General features: G+C 39.5%; 1 protein-coding gene and 1 long non-coding RNA gene across 2 annotated transcripts; both read left to right on the top strand.

The window, feature by feature from the left end:
- Window positions 1-575: 575 nt before the first annotated feature.
- On the top strand, window positions 576-5929 carry LOC127160066 (interferon-induced very large GTPase 1-like). Its single transcript, XM_051102740.1, has 2 exons — window positions 576-823; window positions 1586-5929. Exons 1-2 carry the CDS (start codon window positions 680-682, stop codon window positions 5927-5929), a joined length of 4488 nt encoding a protein of 1495 aa, XP_050958697.1. The 5' UTR covers window positions 576-679.
- Window positions 5930-9148: 3219 nt separating this feature from the next.
- LOC127160064 (uncharacterized) lies at window positions 9149-13061 on the top strand. Its single transcript, XR_007826641.1, has 6 exons — window positions 9149-9237; window positions 9642-9738; window positions 9815-9888; window positions 10592-10736; window positions 12484-12541; window positions 12670-13061. It is a non-coding gene; the product is annotated as an uncharacterized LOC127160064 (long non-coding RNA).
- Window positions 13062-24357: the final 11296 nt, after the last annotated feature.

Genomic DNA, 24357 nt, shown 5'->3' on the forward strand with positions numbered 1-24357 from the left:
GACAAAGATACAAGAGCAAAGACTGAGAAGAGAAGAAGAACTTCAAGAGATTGAAGAAAAATACAAAACAGAACAAGAGAACTGGGAGACAAAGATACAAGAACTTCAAGAGATTGAAAGATAAAGAGCAAAGACTGAGAAGAAAAAAAAGAATAATGAAAACAAGAACAAGACAAAGATACAAGAGAAAGACTGAGAAGAGAAGAAGAACTTCAAGAGATTGAAGAACAGCAAAAACAATGGGAACAAGAGACAAAGATACAAGAGCAAAGACTAAGAAGAGAAGAAGAACTTCAAGAGATTGAAGAAAAATACAAAACAATAATGAGAACAGAACAAGAGAACTGGGAGACAAAGATACAAGAGCAAAGACTGAGAAGAGAAGAAGAACTTCAAGAGATTGAAGAACGATACAAAACAATAATGAGAACAGAACAAGAGAACTGGGAGACAAAGATACAAGAGCAAAGACTTCAGAGAGATTGAAGAAGAACTTCAAGAGATTGAAAGAAAAAGACAAAAATGAGAACAAACAAGAGAACTGGGAGACAAAGATACAAGAGCAAAGACAAGACAATGAGAGGAAGAGGGAGGAAAAAAACAAGATTGGATCAAGCAACGTGAGATACTCAAAAAAGAAATCCACCATGAAAAATCTCTGAAAGAACAGCAATGTAAAATGTATGAAGACAAAATTAAGTTCATAGAACAACAGAAGCAAAAGGAACTAATGAGACTACTCCCAGTGGACTATGAAGAAGAGAGACAAAAAGATATAGAGAGCATGAAAATGTGCTGTTCCCAAACAGCCTCTTCTCTAAAGGTGAGTGATTAATAAAAATCATGACAAGGTAGTCTGAAGTCCCTTGAAGTATCAGGCTGATATATTGTGTATATTGGAACTCCCCAAATTATCTTAGACTCCCTCTAGAAGGTCTATATTCAGAACTCCCTCAGAGGTAATCTGAGTAAGGTTTGTTTATGGGTACTTAGTGGTTTGACAAAGTGTGGTTTGAGTCTACTTACATTGTGAACATCAAAACCAGGTCATTCACAGATGGTTCTCTTTTGAATTGATGTGAACCAGGTTCACTTGAACCACTTTCCACTGTTAGGCCAAATGGTTGTAAGAACAGTAAAGAATGATCAAGATCAGGAACTGTTCTTGGCCTGGAATTCTCAGCACAGTTTGCAAACCATACAAACTCAGTGAAGTCACCACTCAGGATTGGTCACTTGTTTGTTATTTGGCTACTATTTTCTCTCTGTAGCTGGCTAAGTGTGCTATTTGAATGAAGTAAACAGAAATATCTGGTCATACTCCATGACTCGGCCGCTATTTTCATCTCAGACCGTATGTGAAGGCAATGACTGATGCATTTGTATTACAAGATCTCTTAGCAGCCCCATAGTGGAAAACAAAACCATATCTGTGCCACCTGGGGCAGATTAGCACAGAATGGAGTGGTTAAGCAATGAGTACAGTTCAGGCCATTGTTGGAAAAGCCACTGTAAAGTGTACTATGTCTAAAACCACTGTTAAGAGCTTTTAAATATCACTGTGTCTGTGTGTATCTATTTACAGAGAGATGAAACGAGCCAAAACCAAAAGCTTGGACCAAAAAACTATGAACAGCTCAAAAACCTTTACCATAGACTAGATCTGACAAAAATGCATCAAAATAAAATGAGAATAGCAGACACTCTTGAAATCAAGTCTTCACTTCAGTTCCAGAAGCCACAGAAGGAGAATGAACTGGTAAACTCATTTTTACAAAAGCTGATGAACTTGAACTACAGAGCAAGATACACTGTCATAAAACATTGTAATCAAGAAGCTGAAGAAGACAAGACTGATATACACCCAATGGATATTCAGATGGCTGTTTTTCATTGTGCTGATGGTTTTCTGAAGCAGTTAATGGTGACTAAACTCTCACAGTGTCAGTATGCGCTGCCTCTGCTTGTTCCTGATCCATTCACACAACAGACTGAGTTTCCTCTCTGGACATTCAGACAAATCAACAAGAGCTGGAAGATGAAGAACAGCAACAATGAGATCATCAGTCAAACCCAGCCAGTCTACAAGGCTGAGACTAAAATGGTGGCTTTCTTCAGGTTTGGCTCTCTGTCTTCATCTAAGTCTCAGCTGATGAACAGCCTCATCAATGAGAAACACAACACGTTCTTCCACAGGAACTGCCCAGGCAGCAGCAGAACCAGATTACTGATGGATGGAGTGGTGGAGATCGCCTGGCACTGTCCTTCTGGGAAAAAGACAGAAACATTTGATGACTGTGTTGCTTTCTGTAATCTTCATGGTGATGCAGCAGCCAATGAGAAACAATATGAGATTTTGACCAGTATGGCTTCTGTAAACGTCCTCTTCTTACCAGATTTTGGACAGAAGAACCACTACAAGGGTTTGGTGAGATCACTCTTCAAATCTCCTCAGCCTCTCATTTGTCTGCTCACTGACAATAACTGTGATAAAACTGAACTGGGGAATGGAAAATTCATAATTGGTCTTTTGAACAAAAACCAATCTGATGTATCTGAGCAAATAAGAGAGATGATCATAGTAACTTTGAACAAGCAGAAAAAGAGGTTCAAACTTGAAGATGTGGCCAAACACACAGGAATCAGCGTAGATGAGGATGATCCAGAGTGCCAGAGAGGAAAACAAGCAGCAGATCAGATCATGGAATTACTGAATGGAAAGGATCCTTCAACAGTGAAAGAAACAATCCTGCCCTGTCAGGGGAAACTGTGGCATGACTGGTGCAAAATTAACAAAGAGCTGCATCATCTACGAGGAGAAAATCTAGAGGAAGATAAAAGTACCAAACATAAGATAATGAGAAATATCAGGGAAAAACAGATGGAACAAGGGTTGAGTGAGTTTATGAGGAACTTTTTTGATACGATGAAATCACAGAAAGACAATGAAAAAAAGTATTTCCTCAGATGGATGATGAAACTGTTGGATGATTTTACTTCAGAGAACCTCTGTAAACTTCATAAGGTGTATGCTGTAAAATGGCATGAAGTCTCAGCATTGAAAACAATGCCTGACAAATCAGATCAACTGCAGACTGAACAAACAAATCTGGAAAAAATATCAGATCAAATTAACAGGACAAGTTTTGGCTTGGAGCACATTTTGAGAGAGTTTGGTCAGATCTATGAATCATGGTCATCTGTGAAAAAGATCAAGGACTGTTTTTTCCCGAGTCTTGCAGCAGAGATGATGATCTCTGGATTTCCCATGGAGCTGATGGATGGAGATGCTGCTCATGTTCCTCTCACCTGGATCACTGCTGTTTTAGACGAACTTGTTAAAACACTGGGAGAACAGACCAAAATCTTTGTGCTGTCAATTTTAGGAATTCAGAGCTCTGGCAAATCCACCATGCTGAATGCCATGTTTGGACTCCAGTTTACAGTCAGTGCTGGCAGGTGCACCAGAGGAGCTTTCATGCGGCTAATCAAAGTATCAGAAGAGATAAAAACAGAGCTGAAGTTTGACTACATTCTGGTTGTTGATACTGAAGGTCTTCGTGCACCAGAACTGGCTGGAAGGTCAACAGCACATTGTGACAATGAAATGGCCACATTTGTTGTTGGTCTTGGAAATATGACTCTAATCAACATCTTTGGAGAAAACCCATCTGAGATGCAGGACATTCTTCAGATTGTTGTCCAGGCCTTCTTGAGAATGAAGAAGGTCAGACTGAATCCCAGCTGCATGTTTGTGCATCAGAATGTCTCAGATATTACAGCTGGAGAGAAAAACATGGAGGGAAGGAGACGACTGCAGGAGAAACTGGATGAAATGACAAAAGTCGCTGCTAGAGAGGAAGAATGTGATACAGAATGTTTCAGTGATGTCATTGCATTCGATGTACAGAACAATGTGAAGTATTTCGCTCAGCTCTGGGAGGGCAGTCCACCCATGGCACCACCAAACCCAAACTACTGTGAGAACATTCTAGAGCTAAAACAAACTATTTTAACACATGCTTCAAAATCAGACGGCATAATGCTGACACACCTTAGAGACCGTATTCAAGATCTCTGGGAGGCTTTGCTAAATGAAAAGTTTGTGTTCAGCTTCAAAAATTCCCAGGAAATTGCAACATACAAGAAATTACAGACCGAATACAGCAAATGGGCCTGGAGTCTTCGGAGTGAAATGCTGGAAATTGAAAACAAGCTTCACACCCAAATAGAAAATGAAGAAATTCATGACGTTGAGGAAACTGATCTTCAAGAACAACTAAATGCAAAAAGTGAAGAAGTGAAAAAGACAATGTCTAAATTCTTTGAGAAAGACAGAGATGCAAGTATACTGAATCAGTGGAAAGCTTCATTTGAGATAAAAATCAAAGAGCTTCAAGAAAACATTGTGAGGGAAACTAAGAGAGAATTAAATGAAGTTCTTCATCAGCGTAAGCTAAAGAAAAAGATTGATGATCAGAGGACACAACATGAAAACACTCTCTTTGAGCAGAGCAAAGAATTTGCCCTAAAATTTAAAGATTCTGCAAATGATGAAAATGTCATGAAAAAAGGTTTTGATTCCTTTTGGAAACAACAGACAGCTGTGATAATCAGAGACACTCCTATAGTCAAAGACATTGAAACATTAAAAGACGTAAAGAAACTCCTCTGTGAGACCCATGACAATCTCCATTCAGTCTACCTGGAAGAAAACTGTAAGCTCAGACATATGTTCCATTTGCCAAGCTTTTCAGAGTATGTAAAGGTACAGAAATCTAATGTATTTACACAAACTGTAAACACTGTAATGCAGATGTTAGGTCGAGCTTTATCTAAAGAGGATGAAATTCAGATAAGAGCCTTAATCACAGACATTGCTGAGGAGACTGATAAAATGATTCAGTCATATAACATTGCAAAGGTGGGCTACAACATTAGCTACATTCAACAACTCCTGAATTACATAAAGACAAGATTAACAAAGCATGAGGAAGAGACAAATGTGAAATATGTGTTCAAAAGACAATTCTTTGTGGATTTGGTAAGTTACATATGTCACAGAATGAACAAGACAATCACTGATCAACACAAAATTTTCAGGGAAGCAAATGATCCTGTTCTCTATTTTGAGAGGAAGAATGAAGAGTACTACAGAATATTCCAGAAATACTGTCAAGGAGCATCATCAACTGCTATTTTTGCTGAATTTGTTTCTAATAAACTCAAAGATCCCATTCAGCAGAATGTCTACAAAAAAATTGCCAGAGATTTAGCAGATGAAATGAGGGCAAACTGTGAATCACTAAATGGGAACAGATCAAACCTGGAGAAACACATCCTGAAAACGCTGGCAGAAAAACAGGATTTCAACGCATACATGACTTACATTAAAAATCCTAAAGAACATTTCAAGAACTTCATCAGAGATAAAGTCAGTCAATACATCACTGAAAGATTTGAAGAGTGTGTTCAACCCAAGATGAAAAACAGCATTAAACTGCTGGAGGAGAAGATCATGAAAGCAGCACAAGAATCTACCAAACAGTCTAACACTTCTTTCTGGTTACATCATTTCACCCAACAGCTCTCTGGTGTTCTGGTATTCTCTATCAACTCCGCTAGTACTCGCAATCTCAGAACTCAAAACATTCTCAGCCATAACACCTTGTACAGGTACAGACTGCCTTTCACCCTGTACCACATTTTCCTGAACCTCAATTCCTTCATTATCACTCTGGTGCACCTCAACTATAGTCTGTTCATTTACCGTTTGCGATCGTTCAATTTGCACATTCTCTCCAGCCGGCTCATTTACATCATGTACCACTCTATCCACATTGTCCTCCTCCTCATTCATGTTCGCTTGAACTTTATGAGGACAAGCGAACTGTTTGTGGCCAATGTCACCGCATTCAAAACACTTTAACCCAGCAGTAGAAGCATAAATCATAAATGACTTACCTTCATCTGTGACCCGAAACGATATATCCAATGTTGGCTCTTTTAAAAACATGAAAACTTTCCGTCGAAACGACATCACATGTTTTAATTCCGAACTTTTACAACCCAGTGATATGACTTTTATTGGGCTCGCGATTCTTCCAAACCGAATGAGTTCTCTCTCAATAACTTCATCAGGGATGAACGGCGGCACATTCGAGATAATTACTTTGGACGTTAACGTAGCTAAAGGAAGAATTGGGCAAAAACTCCCATTAATTACAACGCCACTTTCGATAAGTTGTGCAACAAGTTGCTCTTCTTTAAGAAAGACGACTACCGCTTTGTTCATCCTAGATGCTGATGAAATATTTTCGCAGCCAATTTGTTCTCCCACTGCTAATAATACACTCTCCACCGTAACTCCCTGTTCCGGCACACATCTGACGCCATGGCGGAGTGAAAGAGATGGCGCACGCTCACCTGGGAGCGACGCCATTCTCACACTCCCCAATTAATTTAAATAACGACAAAAATCAAACTACACAAAAATAGGATGTTTTACACCTTAAACAAATCAAAAGAAAAATAGCAAGAAAAGAAAAAAGATAAAGAATATATTTAAACGGACAGTTGAAACAACCGTTCTTCCCCACCACACCCTCCACCACTCTCCTACATCTCGCGAGAAGAGAAGAGAAGAAGAAATTGAGAAAAATAGCAAGAAAGAACAAAAAAAGTGGGTTGAATTGTATCAGAGACTTAAAGAAGAGAGAGATGAAATAAAAAGACAAAAGGAAGATATTCAGGCTAAACATGCAGTGGAAATAGAAAAGATAAAAGCAAAGATGGAGGAAGAAAGACAAAATAATGACATGGAAAGAAGAAGGAGAGAAGAAGAATTCAGAAAGACTAAAGAACAATACAAAACAGACATGAAAATAGAACAGTGGAAATGGCAGACAAAGATACAAGAGGAAAAACAGAGGACAGAAGAAGAATTTGAATAAAGGAGAGAGAAAGAACAAAAAATGTGGAATGAAAATTACCAGAGACTTAAAGAAGACAGAGATGATATCAAAAAAGGGAAGGGGAAAACTGAAACAGAGAAAGCTGATGTTCAGATCAAATATAAAGTAGAAATAGAAAAGATTACATTAAAGATGGACGAAGAAAGACAAAATCACAATGTGGAGAAGAGGAAAAGAGAAGAGGAAATTAGTGAAAAGGAAAAAAAAGATAAAAGAAAAAGAGGAACAAATGCAGAAAGATCAAGAAGGAATACTAAAACAGATACAAGAACAACAGAAGCAAGATGAACTAATGAGAGTAAAACCAGAAGACTATGAAGAAGACAGAAGAAACGACATGGAGAAAATGAAAATGTGCTGCATCCAAACAGCCTCTTCTCTACAGGTAAGTGATCAATTAAAACATAACAACAGTCAGGAGGAGCTGAAGAATACGTAATTATCAAAAGCTCAGTTCAGATCCCTGTAGCAGTCTATAGGGACATCTCGCCTCATACACAATTTAGTTGTATTCTGTATATGGACAATACTACAGTTTTTTCTTGGATTTTACAGCCCCATTATATATATATATATATATATATATATTATTATAGGTTGTTATTTATTGTATTAATGTTCATGTATCTATTCACAGGGAGATGAAACTGATCTAAAAATCAATGAACAGCTCAAAGAACTCTATAATAGACTAGGTCTGACAAAAAGACAACAAAATAAAATGAAAACAGCAGACATTCTTGAAATCACCAAGTCTTAATTTCAGTCTACCCAGCCATGGGAAGAGACTGAATTCATAAACTTATTTCTACACAAGCTGATAAACATGGACTACAGAGCAAGACACAGTGTCATAAAACACAAGGAAGACAGTGGAAACTACAAGCCTGATATTCACCAAATGGATGTTCAGATGGCTGTGTTTCATTGTGCTGATGGTTTCCTGAAGCAGTTGATGGTGACTAAACTCTCACAGTGTCAGTATGTGCTGCCTCTGTGACTAAGACTAAAATGGTGGCTTTCTTCAGGTTTGGCTCTGTGTCTTCATCCAAGTCTCAGCTGATGAACAGCCTCATCAATGAGAAACACAATACGTTCTTCCACAGGAACTGCCCAGACAGCTGCAGAACCAGATTACTGATGGATGGAGTGGTGGAGATCGCCTGGTACTGTCCTTCTGGGAAAGGGACAGACACATTTGATGACTGTGTTGCTTTCTGTAATCTTCATGGTGATGCAGGAGAAAATGAGAAACAATATGAGATACTGACAGTATGGCTTCAGTAAATGTTCTCTTCTTAACAGATTTTGGACAGAAGAACCACTACAAGGGTGTGGTGAGATCACTCTTCAAATCTCCTCAGCCTCTCATTTGTCTGCTCACTGACAATGACTGTGATAAAACTCAACTGGGGAATGGAAAATTCATAATTGGTCTTTTGAACAAAAATCAATCTGAAGTATCTGAGCAAATAAGAAAGACTATCAGAGAGAGTTTGACCAAACAAAACAAGAGCTTTCAAGCTTGAAGATGTGGCCAAACACACAGGAATCAGAGTAGATGAGGATGATCCAGAGTGCCAGAGAGGGAACAAGCTGCAGATCAGATCACGGGTTTCCTGAGAGAAAAGGATCCATCAACAGTGAAAGAAACAGTCCTGCCCTGTCAGGGGAAACTGTGGCATGACTGGTGTAAAATGAACAAAAAACTGCATCATCTACAAGGAGAAAATCTAGAGGAAGATAAAAGTACCAAATTGAAGAACATGAGAGAAGTAAGAGAAAAGCAAGTAACAAAAGGACTAAGTGAGTTAATAAGGACATTTATTAAAACAATGAAATCACAGAACAACAATGAAAAAAACTATTTCCTCAGATGGATGATGAACATGTTGGATAACTTCAGAAAAGCTCTGTGAACTTCATAAGCAATATAATGAGAAATGGCATAAAGTCTCAGCACTGAAAAGGGTGCCTGACAAACTACACTCAAAAAAATGGTTTTGTGCCACTGTTCATTTTACCCAGGTATTTATTGTTAAAACAACACAAGTGTATTTGTTTTTCCACCAAAACACTATTGTATTGAGCTCTATTAATTTAAACTGTTTAAGTTTCCATTTTACTTGATTATCAATCGTTAAACTAACGTAAACGGTTTAATTTCGCCGTTCAAAAAACCGGATATGACGTTTCCAACGCATTTTATGAAGACGGCGCGAAGGAGGTGTATCATGGCGTCGGAGCTAGAAGTACCAGTCAGGTAAGAAAATCTAAAGACTTCTTTGTGTTAAGTCAAAGTCTTTAATTTCTGTAAGTGTTTTAGTATGCTTTTAGTGTTGTTTTGCAGACGAGTGTAACTGGTATATTGCGCCGTTAATAGATGATTTCGTGCGGTTGGGATGTGAACGCGCATATGGACTGTAACGTTAGTGTATTTGTACGTGTGCTTGTGGAACAGAGGATGCGGCGAAATATTAAAATTAGTGCTTTTCCGTCTTATTAATGATATATAGGCAGTTAAATAAAACCTTCCTGTGCTCTTTCTAGGCTACTCAAGTCCCAGTAAAATTAGCGTTAGCTAAAGCACGAAAGCAAGTACAAATGTTGCCACATTCGACTGCTGCATACTTTTAACATTTTATCTGCTATTCGTTTTTATAACAGCATGAGTTTGATCACGGGTTTCTTCATCGCTGCCTAATTTTGGCGAAATGAAGGAATGGCACAACTTTACTGACGGAGAAAAAAAGTTTTGGCTAAGGTAAGTGAACCGCTGTATTGCCTTTTCATCCTTTATAAACAAAAGTAATAAGGGTATTTTGCATTTTCACTTTTAGAGGAATGCACGCAGTTGTCAGTGTGAACTGGTGGATGGTTAAGAAGCTGATGTGTCTTCTAGAAATCTAAACAAGTAAGACACTAAGATATATTGATATGTTATATGTTAATAAATTTATGTATGCATGTATTTGTGCGTGTGTGTGTATATGAAGAGTTCATGTGTATATTTGTATATATTAAGAGTTAATTTGCAAGAACAGATAACTGTTTTTTTTTTTTTTTTTTTTTTGTTTTTTAATAATTATTCTGCATTCCAAGTAATATCAATCAAACTGTGGTTGGTTTATTTTGAATGAATATTAATAGCTCAAAAATACAGCTAACTAACACAATAAAACACAAAAAAAAAAAAACAAAAAAAAAAACAACAACACACTTACAATAAAAAACGTTTTATGAATATTAATAAAAACGGATTTATTTGTTTTTGCAAATGAACTCTTCATATGTATATGTTTGTGTGTGTGTGTGTGTGTGTGTGTGTATTTAATGGGTACTTTTAACTCATTCTTTTTCTTAAAAATGGTTTGAATGCAGAAATGTGATGTTTATCATTTTATAAACTTAATGTTTTTGTGAAAAGCTGTGCCTGAACTATAAATCATGCTTTTTACAGTCATTTTATGACTTTAAATATGCTCCAGATCATGTCCACCCTTTTGGAATAATATACATGACAATAATCACACAAATCTTTTGATCACTGAATTTGTCTTTGCTGTTAAACTATATATGGGTGCTCTTGTAACAAATTGTACTTCATGTGTTTACAGATTTGTGCAGAATAACCATAGGTCCATTAGTGTCAGCTGTCTTTGCCAATGGGTGGATCCACACTGCAAAACTTATGAAGATGATTGCAAACCGAAGAAGAGTCCTTGGACAAAGCATTAAACCCTCTTGGTCCCCACTACACAGGTAAGAACAGCTACACTCAACAAAAACTTTTGTAATCATGTTAAAGGGGTCATCAGATGCTGTTGATATGATTCTTTAGAGTCTTAATGAGAAGTCCATAGCATACTTTTGTTAAAATTTCTCAGTGGTAGTGTAAAAAACACCCATTTTACCATATCAAAATCAGCCCTTTTCAGAGTGGGCCATTCTGTTGCATGTTCCTTTAAATACAATAATGGTGGTCAGACTATTCTCAGCTCTCACTCGGCTCATTTAGGGCAGGTCTAAGATAAGACGGTCATGTAAATCAACTAATGTGGGAGCGGCCTTGATCGGTGTGACGTCACACCAACTAGAAGCTGAGAATGACCTGATTTGAAAAAAGGCATATTACTTATAATGATTAAAAAATACCACTGGGTGGATTTTTATCATTATAGGGTGGTTGTGTACACATACTGCCAACATGCATATATGTTCAAACAACATGTAAAAGTGAGTTTTGGATCAGATGACCCCTTTAAAACATTGTCTCACCAGCCACTGAGTTTTAGGGTTATGGTCATAGGCATTAACAAAAAAGACAGATATAATAAGAATTGGGTTATTAATATAGTAAATATAAAATATATGGTATTACTGTAAACTGACAGATATTGCGAATACATTAACTTCCCAAAAACAATACATTCTAAAGCAAGGCAGGCGTGTCAAACCTGCTCTTGGAGAGACAGTGTTCTGGAGTTTAGCTCCAACACCCCTGCCTGGAACTTTTAGTAAGACTTTGATTAGCAAACCTGTAAGACCTTCGTTCATCTTCAAAATACAAATTAAGATATTTTTTGATAAAATCAGAGAGCTTTCTGACCCTGCATAGACATCAACACAACTGAAATATTCCCAAGCCCCGAAACGTAGTAAGGACTTCGCTATAATAGTCCATGTGACATCAGTGGTTCAACCATAATTTTACAAAGCTACAAGAATACTTTTTATGGGTAAAGAAAACAAAAATAACTACTTTATTCAACAATTCTTCTCCTCCAAATCACGTATTTTGCCATTATGGAGAGTATCACGATGCATGCACATTGCTTTCCTCTGCAAGCAAACAAGGCCCAGCACATACATGTTCTACGTCAGCAGAATCACATGCATGCGTTATGCAAAGAGGTACTCTCGATAATGGTAGAAGACGTAATTTGGAGAAGAATTGTTGAATAAAGTCAATATTTTTGTTTTCTTTGCACACAAAAAGTATTCTCACTGCTTTGTAAAATTATGGTTGAACCACTGATTTTTACACTGTTTTACTGGTGTCCTTATTACGTTTCTGGGTCTGGGAGCATTTCAGTTGCATTACTGTCTATGCCGGGTCAGAAAGCTCTCAGATTTCATCAAAAATATCTTAATTTGTGTTCTGAAGATGAATGAACGTCTTGTGGGTTTGGAACGACATGAGGGTGAGTAATTAATGACAGAATTTTCATTTTTGGGTGAACTATCCCTTTAATTGGGAATATTGCTAAACTCTGCAGGACAGTGACTTTCTGTGCTGATCTGGTCCAGTACTGTTATAGTTTCATTGTCCACTGTAATGTTAGTTAGAATTCCATCTGGACATCTTGCCTGTATTTCCCGTAAGGAAATGATCAGACAGAATAATAATGACATTTTTCAAATGTGTTTTTTTTTTTTTTTTTTTTTTTTTTTTTTTAAAAATGTAAAGGCTAAATCTCATGAATTTTGTTGTTGTCTGCATCTTTAGACTAATGACGTTGAAGTACCCAAATGAAGACACTAGCAGTGTTATTATGGAGTATATGGTAAGTTGTTTTATTTATTTATTTATTTATTTATTGGTATTTTAGGATGATAAATGCTAAGGTAAATTTAAGAATTTACAGTAAATTTAAGAATTTGAGTACTCCATTCTTTTAAATATCCTCTCTAGGATACAGACGTTGGCAACACTCAGGAGGTGATCCAGAGGAATCATGGGAATCTATGTCATACGATTTGAAGGTGCAGACATTGAAGACAGCACAGCAGATGTTGGAGTGTTGGAAGATAAAGTTCTTCAGGACCTTAGCAGTAAACCCTATGAAAAAACATGTTGCTGGGACTGATATATGGACTAAACTTGAACTCCTGAAATCAGGTACACATTTGGAGTACTGCAGAAGTTATTTCTGGAGCCAGTTCCTGTTCCTGGATTAAGGTTTGATTGGTTACCTTTATATGCCAATTAGAAAATGACAGTAGTTTAATATTTCTGTAATTTTGTAATGTGGTTGTAACTGTAATTGTTGCTCTTGTTTAACAAATACACTTGATAATTTGTGACATCTTGTCTTTTGTGATTCATTGCAAAATAATCACACAAAAATGCTTTGTTGAAGGGAGTAACTTTAACTTGAAATCATTTAGTTAAAGTAACTAGAACCAATTGGATGGAACCGCTGTCCATAATTTAAATGAGTTGTCTGAAACAAACTTCCTTATGTTGATAAAGTGAAACATATTTAGCCAGTTTTTAATAAACCAAAACATGTTCACTAAACTTAACCGTTTTAAGTTACAGGGAAGTGAATAAATTGAGTTGGTTGGACATTACTATTTCACATAAATTCTTCCTCATTCAGCTGTGTTGTCACAACACAAAGAGTTTGCATAGATTCAAAAAATTCCATTCATGTTCATCAAAAACAATTTGGTTGTGTGGAACCACTGTCCATAATTGAATTAAGTAGGTTTAAAGAATCATTTTTTTTGAGTGTAAATCAACTGCAGACTAAACAAACAAACCTGGAAAACATATCTGAGCAAATTAATAGAACAGGTTTTGGCCTGGAGCACATCCTGAGAGAGTTTGGTCAGATCTATGAATCATGGTCATATGTGAAGAAGAACAAGAAAGATGATCTGCAGTTTGATTTCTGTTCTCTCCCAAGTCTTGCAGCAGAGATGATGATCTCTGGATTTCCCATGGAGCTGCTCATGTTCCTCTCACCTGGATCACTGCTGTTCTTGATGAACTTGTTAAGAAACTGGGAGACCGGAAAGTCTTTGTGCTGTCAATTTTATGGATTTCAGAGCTCTGCCAAATCAACTATGCTGAATGCCATGTTTGGACTTCAGTTTGCTGTCAGTGCTGGCAGGTGCACCAGAGGAGCTTTCATGCAGCTGATCAAAGTGTCAGATGAGATGAAAACAGAGCTGAAGTTTGACTACATTCTGGTTGTTGATACAGAAGGACTTCGTGCACCAGAACTAGCAGAAATGTCAACAACACATCATGACAATGAAATGGCCACATTCGTTGTTGGTCTTGGAAATATGACCCTGATCAATATATTTGGAGAAAATCCATCTGAGATGCAGGACATTCTTCAGATTGTTGTTCAGGCCTTCCTGAGGATGAAGAAAGTTAAAATTAACCCCAGCTGCATGTTTGTGCATCAGAATGTTTTAGATATTACAGCTGGAGAGAAAAACATGGAGGGAAGGAAACGACTGCAGGAGAAACTGGATGAAATGACAAAAATCGCTGCTAAAGAAGAAGTCTGTGATGCAGAGAGATTTAGTGATGTCATTAAGTGTGATGTGCAGAATGATGTGAAGTATTTTGCTCAGCTCTGGGAGGGCAGCCCACCCATGGCACCACCAAACCCAAACTACTGTGAAAATGTTCAATAACTAAAGGAAACTATTCTAAAACATGCTTCAAAATCAGATGGCATAATGTTGACATACCTAAAAGACCGTGTTCAAGATCTCTGGGAGGCTTTGCTTAATGAACAGTTTGTGTTCAGCTTCAAAAACACCCTGGAAATCACAACATACAAGAAACTAGAGACCGAATACAGCAAGTGGACCTGGAGCCTTCGGAGTGCCATGCTGGAAATTGAAAACAATCTACACAACAGAATAGAAAATGATGCAATTAATGATGTTGAGGAAACTGATCTTCAAACAAAACTAAATGCAAAAAGTGAAGAATGAAAAAAGCAATGTCTGATTTCTTTGAGAAAGACAGAGATGCAGGTACACTAAATCAGTGGAAAGCTTCATTTGAGATAAAAATCAAAGAGCTTCAAGAAAACATTGTGAGGGAAACTAAAAGAAAATTAAGCGGGATTCTTCAGCAGCGTCACCTGAAAAAAAAGATGGATGCCGAGAGGACACAACATGAAAACACTCTCTTTGAAAATAGCAAAGAACTTGCCTTAAAATGCAAAGACCAAGCAAATGATGAAAATGTCATAAAACAGTCAAGTCAAGTCAAGTCAAGTCACCTTTATTTATATACCGCCTTTAACAATACAGAATTGTGACAAGGCGGCTGTACAGTATTAAATAGGAAACAGTACATCAACAATGCCAAAGGCAACATTAAACACTCACATTATAGGTAAAGGTAGTTAATCAAAAACAATAAAATAAAATGCAATATTGTGTTAAGAGAAAGTGTCCCCAACTAAGCAAGCCAGAGGCGACAGCGGCAAGGAACCAAAACTCCATCGGTGACAAATGGAGAAAAAAACCTTGGGAGAAACCAGGCTCAGTCGTGGGGCCAGTTCTCCTCTGGCCAAAGTTCCCGTGGTCTTGTGCCGACAGCCGTCTAGGTGATGTGGTCTTTAATGTGGATCCGTCTCTGGGGCTCATCTAGTTGATGTGGACTCCGCTGACATTCAGGGCTGTAGAGGTCGTCTCTAGGTGCTGATCCACCGTCTGGGCTGGGTTCGGACTGGATCCGGGGGACTGCAGTGACCATCTGATCTGGATACAGACTGGATCTGGTGGTTAATGTGACCTCGGAATAAGAGAGAAACAGACTAATATTAGCGTAGATGCCATTCTTCTGACGATGCACCGAGTACATCGGGTGTTATGGGAAGTGTTCCCGGTTCCGGTTGACCTAATTAGTGCAGCCTAACAATCCTTTAACGGATTTGAATTATAAGAATGTGGATTTGTTATGTGTAAGCAAGGTTAAAGAGATGGGTCTTTAATCTAGATTTAAACTGACAGAGTGTGCCTGCGTCCCGAACATTGTAGGGTAGATTGTTCCAGAGTTTGGGTGCTAACAGTTTGATTCCTTTTGGACACAACAGACATCTGAAATCATCAGAGACACTCCTTTAGTCACGGATATTGACATATTAGTGGATGTGAAGAAGCTCCTCAGTGGGGATCATACAAGTCTGCCTTTAGATCGTATAAAAGAGAACAGTCAGTACAAAGATATGCTCAATTTGACAAGCTATTCAGAATATGTAAAGTTAAAGAAATTGAGTGGAATTGCAGGACGTTTAAAAAATATGTACAAAGGTGCTAAAGAGATTTTTGGTTATGCTTTATCTAAAGAGAATGAAGCTCAGATAAGGGCCTTAATCAAAGAGATTGATGAACACACAAATAAAATGATTCTTTCCTATAACATTGCCAAGATGGGCTACAGCATTAGCTGCATTCAAGAAATTCTGGGTTACATAAAGGCAAGATTAACACAGCATGAAGAAGGGATATATTTAAAATATGTGTTCAAAAGTGAGTTCTTCGTGGATCTGGTATTTTGCACATGCCATAAAGCAAACAAGACATTCACTGATCAGCATAAAATGTTCAGGGAAGCCAATGATCCCGTTCTCTATTTTAATAGAAAGCGTGAAGAGTACTACAGAATTTTCCAAAAATAATTTGTTTGTATTTTTCTAACTTAAGGAGGCCATTCCACAAAGTGTCTACAAAACAACTGCCAAAGATTTAGCAGATGAAATGAGGGCAAACTGTAAATCACTAAATGGGAACCGATCAAACCTGGAGAAACACATCCTGAAAACACTGGCAGAAAAACAAGATTTTGATGCATACATGACCTACATTAACAATCCCAAAAAACATTTTAAGAATTTCATCAGAGATGAAGTCAGTGAGTATATCACTGAAAGATTTGAAGATAGTGTTTGACCCAAGATGGAAAACAGCATTAAACTCCTGGAGCAGAAGATCACAAACACAGCACATGAATCCAGCCAAAATGTTAAGGAGAAAAATGGAGATGCTAAATCATGGTTACTTTGCTTTACACAACATCTCTCTGAAGTGTTTGTATTCTCTCTAAATGACCTCGCTGGAGTGAATCATGATGATGTTTAAGTCAGTTTCCTAGAAGATGTGATAAAGAAAAAACTTCCTTCTGTAATAGCTGACATATGCAGTGAGTTCAACAAAGAAACCTTTCCAGCAATGGTGGAACACAGAAACAGGCCAGATGAGATTTTGACTGATCACTTCTGTCAGTGCTGTTGGGTTCAGTGTCCTTTCTGTGCAGCTATCTGCACGAACACAGTGGAAGGCCATACTGGAAATCACAGTGTTCCTTTCCATCGTTTTATTGGAGTAAATGGGTGCAGTTACAAAGGAACAAGCAACCTAGCTACCAGCATCTGCACATCATCGGTAGCCGGTAATGAATCTTTCATCCCAGTTGGCTCATTTCATAGTGTCCCCTGGAAAGAATACAGAAGAGGAGGTCCTGAATATGCTTCATGGAGCATCACCCCAGATCTCTCTGAGCTGCTGTATTGGAAGTGGTTTGTGTGCAGATTTCAAAAAGATCTGGAAAAGTACTATGAAAAGACCTTCCAGGGGAATGGCAATATTCCAAATGAATAGAGAAAAGTCTCTCAAAAGGAAGCTATTGAGAGTCTGGATAAATACATTTAAGGAACAGTTAAAATAAACATATTGGTAACACTTTATAATAACGTTCAGTTGTAAGTAATTTATAAGAAGTTAGTTAATGATGAAATAATAATTCACAAAACATTTATAAAAGATTACTAAGTGATATGCTAACAATCTGTGTATGTTTTGTTAATTCATTTACAAGTAATTTACAAGTAATTAGTCAATAATTAACTAATCATTTGCAAAACACGACTATGCATTCATAAACAATTAATAAGTGATATGTTACTATTTTAATCTATGCTTTGTAGATTAAGTTATAAATCATTTACAAGTGATTAGATAATGATGAACTAATAATTTACAAAACATCACTATACGTTCTCAAATGATTAAGTAATATGCTAATGATTTACAAATCTGTCATAAGTTATCTCTGCTCCCTGAGCTCCACGAGGCAGCCATACCAGGGGTTTCATTTATAAAAAATAGCATATCATGAAATAATCACACAGATCCTTAGTCAATGGTTAACAAGTTACTAGTTAATATATTATTAATTAATTATAAATAATGGAAATGTCAATCATTGAAATGTTTACCCTCCATTGAAGATTACATCATGAATAAATGATTTACAAATCTTTCTGTAAACAATTCATCAATTCAACCCTCTCATTTAAATATATTGCAAGTGATAAGAATAAGAATATAAACACGACCAGAAGCATGCAAAGATGAAAAATGCACTTCAAGAGTGGTTGACTTCCATGATTTAGGAAGGATTACAATCAAATAGCAAACTGCGCCAGAGTTAACGTGACCCAAACCCCAGCCCACCTTGTCAAGCACACTTGGTGATGAACACTGAGTTTGGTAGAATACATTCATACCAACTGAATTCTGAAAGAAACAGACTTTGGTCTGCACCAAATGCTCTGGTGTGCAAGCACCAGGGGTGAATCTAGAATTTTTTTTTAGGGTGGCAAAGGGGTGGCATTGGGTCTATGAGGGGTGGCAACAAAAAAGCAAGCTGACATGCATAGTTTTTGGGGATTTATAGTCAAACAGATGTGTTTACAAATACTGCATTCCCATCAAGACGACATGCGGCTCTATTAAATTACTAAGATGGTATAAATCACGTTTTAGTGTAAGCTTAAGATGTTAATGTTGATGATTTAATGCTAATTTTCTAACATTACAATAATTTCTTACAAATACAATAATTTCAAAGCACTGAAACTGGATACGTTTTGGAAACACTGTTTGATGTGTTATTAACATAGATGGGAATGTCTCTAATCACCCAGAACACACTATCAACCATATAATCTAGCAACACCCCAGCAACTGCATAGCAAGAGTTTAGCAACCACCCAGAATATCCTAGCAACTAATTGGCAAACCCCTGTGGACTGTTTTGTTGGTTTTGCCCTCTTGTGTCCTTATTTGTGTCAGGGTGAGGGTGATAGAGGACTCAGATGCAGAGTGAGATTAGTGAAGCTTTATTCTTTTGCCTCAAAACACAAAGTAACACAAACAATAATAAACCGCCGTAGACCAGGCGGAGATTCCAGAGCTGGCCGGCAGCGACAAAAGAGCAAATGACTTAAACAATAGTTAACCGCTGCTAGGAGAAACGGAGATTCCAAAGCTAGCCGGCAGCAAAAAAACACAAAGTAACATAAACAATATTTAACTGCTTGTTTAGGAGAAACAGAGATTCCAGAGCTGGCCGGCAGAAACAGCGGACCATCAAAGCAGCTGGAACTCCGCGCTAAGAATCCTGCAGCACAAGAGAACAGAGGGTCAGACTGCAGAGTGAGAGTGACACAAAACACAGCAAGGACAAAACAATCTACTCACAGCGAGGAAAGGGAAAGTGGGGACATATAAAGGCGTGGGGAAATAAGCCACAGGTGGTAGAGAGTCAGCTCGTGATCTGCGCACTCCCGTCGCACCATCAGCGCTGATTGCCCAGACCACAAGCTGCCGAACAACACAAATGGCGAGAGGAGCAACTGATCAATTAGGGCGCGGTCCAGAACGTCACGAGACGGAATCCAGCATCTCTCCTCCGGACCATAACCCTCCCAGTCTACCAGGTATTGGTAACCTCTACCCCTACGCCTAACATCAATGAGCCGCCTCACCGTATAGGCTGGCGACCCCTCGATGAGTCTAGCAGGCGGGGGGGCGAGAGGTCAGGGGTTGAAGGGGGGGATCGAAAGACGGGTTTGATCTTGGAAACATGGAACACCGGGTGAATCTTTTTAAACTGGGGTGTTAATTTGAGCCGCACCGTCACCGGACTAAGCACCTTGGTGATAATAAACGGTCCAACAAATTTGGGTCCCAGTTTACGTGAGGGAAGTCTGAAGTTGATGTCCTTAGATGACAACCAGACCTTCTGGCCACACACGTAAGGTGGGGGCTTGATACGGTGACGGTCCGCCGACGCCTTGTTCCTCTCGCTAGTCCAAGTGAGGGCTTCTCTGGCAATCCTCCAAGTACGGAGGCACCTCTGAACAAACGCATACGCGGAAGGAACAACAGCATAGGATTCTTGAGAGGGAAACAATGGTGGCTGGTAGCCTAAACAGCACTGAAAGGGAGATAACCCCGTAGACGAGACAGGGAGGGAGTTATGCGCATACTCGACCATGGTTAACCTGGAACTCCAAGATGACGGTTTGGCAGACGCCACACAGCGCAGAACCCTCTCCAAATCCTGGTTGGCACGCTCAGCCTGACCATTGGTCTGCGGGTGATATCCAGAGGACAGGCTCGCAGTCGCCCCCAGCTGTCGACAGAACTCTGTCCAAAATTTAGACACAAACTGGGAACCCCTGTCAGAAAACACGTCCACCGGGAGGCCATGAATACGGAAGACGTGTTCTAAGACAATAGTCGCCGTCTCCCTGGCTGAAGGTAATTTGGGGAGGGGAATAAAGTGGGTCGCCTTCGAGAACCTGTCCACCACTGTGAGGACTAGGTCTTGCCATTAGAAGGGGGCAAGCCCGTAACAAAGTCCATCGCTATGTGTGACCAGGGTCGCGAAGGGACTGACAGTGGCTGGAGTAGCCCTGCTGGGGGTCGATTGGAGCCTATACCCGCAGCGCAAATCGGACAGGCCGACACGAACCGTTGAGCATCCCGCGCCAAGGATGGCCACCAAAACCGCTGCTTGATTAGCCTATGAGTGCGAGTCGTTCCAGGATGGCAAGCTAGGCTAGAGGAGTGGCCCCACTGTAGGACGCTAGTTCAGACCGACTCGGGCACGAACAGCAGGCTCTCTGGGCACCCCGCGGGGACAGTAGCGTCGCCTAGTGCGGTGCGGACTCTGGACTCCACCCCCCAGGTGACCGCTGCCACCACCACCCGTTCGGGGTGCAGAATAGCCACGGGGGGGGCGGGACTAGCTTTAGCCTCAAAGATCCACGAAAACGCATCAGGTTTACCATTCTTAGAGCCCGGGCGATAAGAAATAGTAAACCTGAAGCGACCAAAAAATAATGCCCAGCGAGCCTGCCTAGAATTCATTGTTTTGGCTGTGCGGATGTACTCTAGGTTTTTGTGGTCGGTCCAAACGATGAACGGAAATCATGCACCCTCTAACAAGTGACGCCACTCCTCCAGCTCCAGCTTGACAGCTAGTAACTCCCTATTCCCAATGTCGTAGTTCCGTTCCGTGGGGGTTAAACGATGGGAAAAGAAGGCGCAGGGGTGTATTCTCTCGTCTGAAGGTGATCTCTGAGACAAGACAGCCCCAACCCCAACCTCAGACGCATCCACCACCTCAATTTTCAAACGCAGTCTGTGCCTGCGACGACCAACAGAACCGCTTCTTAGTGGAGGTGAGATCCGTCAGAGGAAGGGCGACCTGACTAAAGTTCAGAATGAACCGCCTGTAAAAACTGGCAAACCCCAGAAAACGCTGGACCGCTCTGCGACTATCTGGGGTAGGCCAATCAGCAACCGCTTTTACCTTGGCGAGATCCATCCGGATGCCTTCAGGCGAGAGAACAAACCCAAGGAACGGAACTGACTGTGCGTGAAACTGACACTTCTCCACCTTAGCGAATAAACGATTCTCCAGCAGCCACTGGAGCACTCGTCTGACGTGCTGTACATGATCGCGTTCGTTCTGGGAGAAGATCAGGATGTCGTCGAGGTACACAAAAACAAACCGGTCGACCATGTCTCTGAGCACGTTGTAGACGAGTGCCTGGCGCGTAGCCAATCCAGAATCCATAAAATCGCCCTCTGCTCCAGAGTCAATTAAAGCTGAAACCTGAAAAGCTGCTCCATCGAACCGTAAAGAAGCAAGAAACTCAGCTCGACCACCAGATGGCAGTCGAGTTGAAGTAACGCTCACCCTTTGCTCTTCCTTGCATGATGAGCGTCGCCCCGCTACAGGGCACGCAGCTGCGACATGCCCCGCCTCCCCGCAGTAAAGACACAACCTGTTGGCGTCGTTCCCCCACAGTCAGCCGTGCTCTTCCAACCTGCATAGGCTCCTCCTCCGGCAGGACGAGGCATTGAGAATTTGTGTCACGAGCGGTTACTGACTCAGCGCTCGTGACGCGCTCGCGGGGAAATCCCCCTCCTCGGTGCCGGGAGCAGAGAGTAACACAAAACACAGGAAGGACAAAACAATCTACTCACAGCGAGGAAAGGGAAAGTGGGGACATATAAAGGCATGGGGAAATAAGCCACAGGTGGTAGAGAGTCAGCTTGTGATCTGCGCACTCCCGCCGCACCATCAGCGCTGATTGCCCAGAACACAAGCTGCCGAACAACACAAACGGCGAGAGGAGCAGGGAAGGCACCCTGAACCATGACAATTTGGTCTTTCCTGTTCCGTTGCTTGTTAAGTCCTCATTGGTTTATCACTCCCACCTGTCCTTGTCTAATTAGCTGTCTTATATAAGTTTGATTCAGTTCCTTGTTCAGTGTCTGTTCTTATGTTGTTGCTAATGTCATTTATGTTAATTTTCGTGTGTTGCTATGTGTTTTCCCTGCTGTTCCAGTTTGTTCCTGTTCCCGTTTTGGATTATTCTAATAAAATAAGTGTTCATCATTTCCTCGCCCTTGCTCCTCCTTCCCGCACGCGACGCCTGACAGCAACACCTTGGCATACATCTAGAACATCTGACCAAACTATTTGTTTTTAAACAAGACTTTGTCTTTCAAACTTTTCTATCTAGTTATTAGAGGTATTCTTAAATGTAACTATAGCAGTTTCTTGGTCTCCTGACACAAGACTATATATCTAGTAATTTCTCAATTCTGCAAAAATGCAGTAGGCTGTATAAAGTGGTTACAAATAAAATTTGACAGTCAGACTTTAGAAGGTGTTCAACATGTGCTACAGTTTACTGTACATATAGAATAGTGAAATTTCCATCATCTAATATACTGGTACTCTACTGTGTAATTATACTGTATGTGTAAGTATAAGTAGATGTTTCGTTCATTTCTCTCCTCTCTCTGTTGTTGGATGCAGAGATTCTGATTGGTGTGTCATCAGTTTTGCTACTTAACGTTTAACTTTTTGAGAAATGCGTCTTTGTTTTGAGTACTGAATAAATGGTTTGGGAAAGTGAGCCGATTTTGTTAACAATCGAGAAAACTGCAATACGGCCAGATTCCTACCTAACTCTACTATCAGTTTCCGTGATCATCCGTTGACATCTTCTTATTGATTTCATGTTATCGTTTCGTCGGATACGGCAAAAAGGCCTACAGTATATCCAGAGTGGAGCGAGCGGTCAGAGAATCAGATCACCAAACAGTTACACGATGAATCTCAGACATATCCGGACGGGATTAGATTTCACGGGATTAGATTTCTATGCTCTTCAGCATCCATAAATCGCCTTCTTTTACTAATTTTGACCTAGCAATGTAGTTACAATTAAAACATAAGTTCAAGATAATGACAGCACGAAAATATAGGCATAATATAAATGCCACGTTTTTTTATCTAAACCATTTTTAGAGGATTGTAAATTACACCATTTTAGTAAAAGTCAGTGACTGGGAGACTTGAATGTTTTATTCAAAGTCTGTTATGTAGGCTACATTTAAAAAACAGTTTTAGTATTAAGTATCATCAAAATTACAATATTACAGGAAACTATCATATATTGCCTGTTGAGGAGGAAAAGGACACATGCCAAAAGTGTAAGCGCGGAGAAATGGAAGTCGGAAGAATGCAGTTCGTATTTATTTTGCGAAAGCATGAAGCTGCAGTTTCACAATACATGAATTACACTTACAAGTAACAGTAAAATGTTGCTAATCTTTTTTTCTTACGCTTGAAACGCGAGTTACACTTTTACAAAGCTTCTCTTGCGCATGAAAATTTAATTTACGCTTACAGTCTTATGTACACTTTCTCTTAACACAATATTGCATTTTATTTTATTGTTTTTGATTAACTACCTTTACCTAAAAAGTGAGTGTTTACTGTTGCCTTTGGCATTGTTGATGTACTGTTTCCTATTTAATACTGTACAGCCGCCTTGTCACAATTCTGTATTGTTAAAGATATATAAATAAAGGTGACTTGACTTGACTTGACTTGCACAACACGTACTCTTCACATGCAAATCTTTATGGCATTATTTTATCTCCATAGGAATGTTTATGGGATGTGGTTGTGCTTAGTATAACACTTGTGTTCTTCAGATGAAGTTTGATCATAAGCAACTACATTTGTACAATAAACTCTGCTCCTTTGATACCATCATCACTTCGTCTCCTGCTTCTGCTCTTCTCTGGCTTTTCTCAGTCAACTTCTTGGCTGACAGAAGACTGTTAAACACTCGTTTCACATATTTTTGTGGGCCAGACAAGACTTGCTGCTAACAGGATTTGGGTATTGACAGCTCTGCTGACTAGTTGACTGGTCAGATGATATCATTTCTACAGTTAT

Source organism: Labeo rohita, unplaced genomic scaffold (genome assembly GCF_022985175.1).
Source record: "Labeo rohita strain BAU-BD-2019 unplaced genomic scaffold, IGBB_LRoh.1.0 scaffold_285, whole genome shotgun sequence".
Taxonomy (NCBI): domain Eukaryota; kingdom Metazoa; phylum Chordata; class Actinopteri; order Cypriniformes; family Cyprinidae; genus Labeo; species Labeo rohita.

Excerpts from the sequence above, each read along its gene's own strand:
- LOC127160066 (XM_051102740.1), top strand. The coding sequence starts at position 680 with ATGTATGAAGACAAAATTAAGTTCATAGAACAACAGAAGCAAAAGGAA. Across the intron at positions 824-1,585 it reads AAACAGCCTCTTCTCTAAAG|AGAGATGAAACGAGCCAAAA; the intron begins GTGAGTGATTAA and ends ATCTATTTACAG.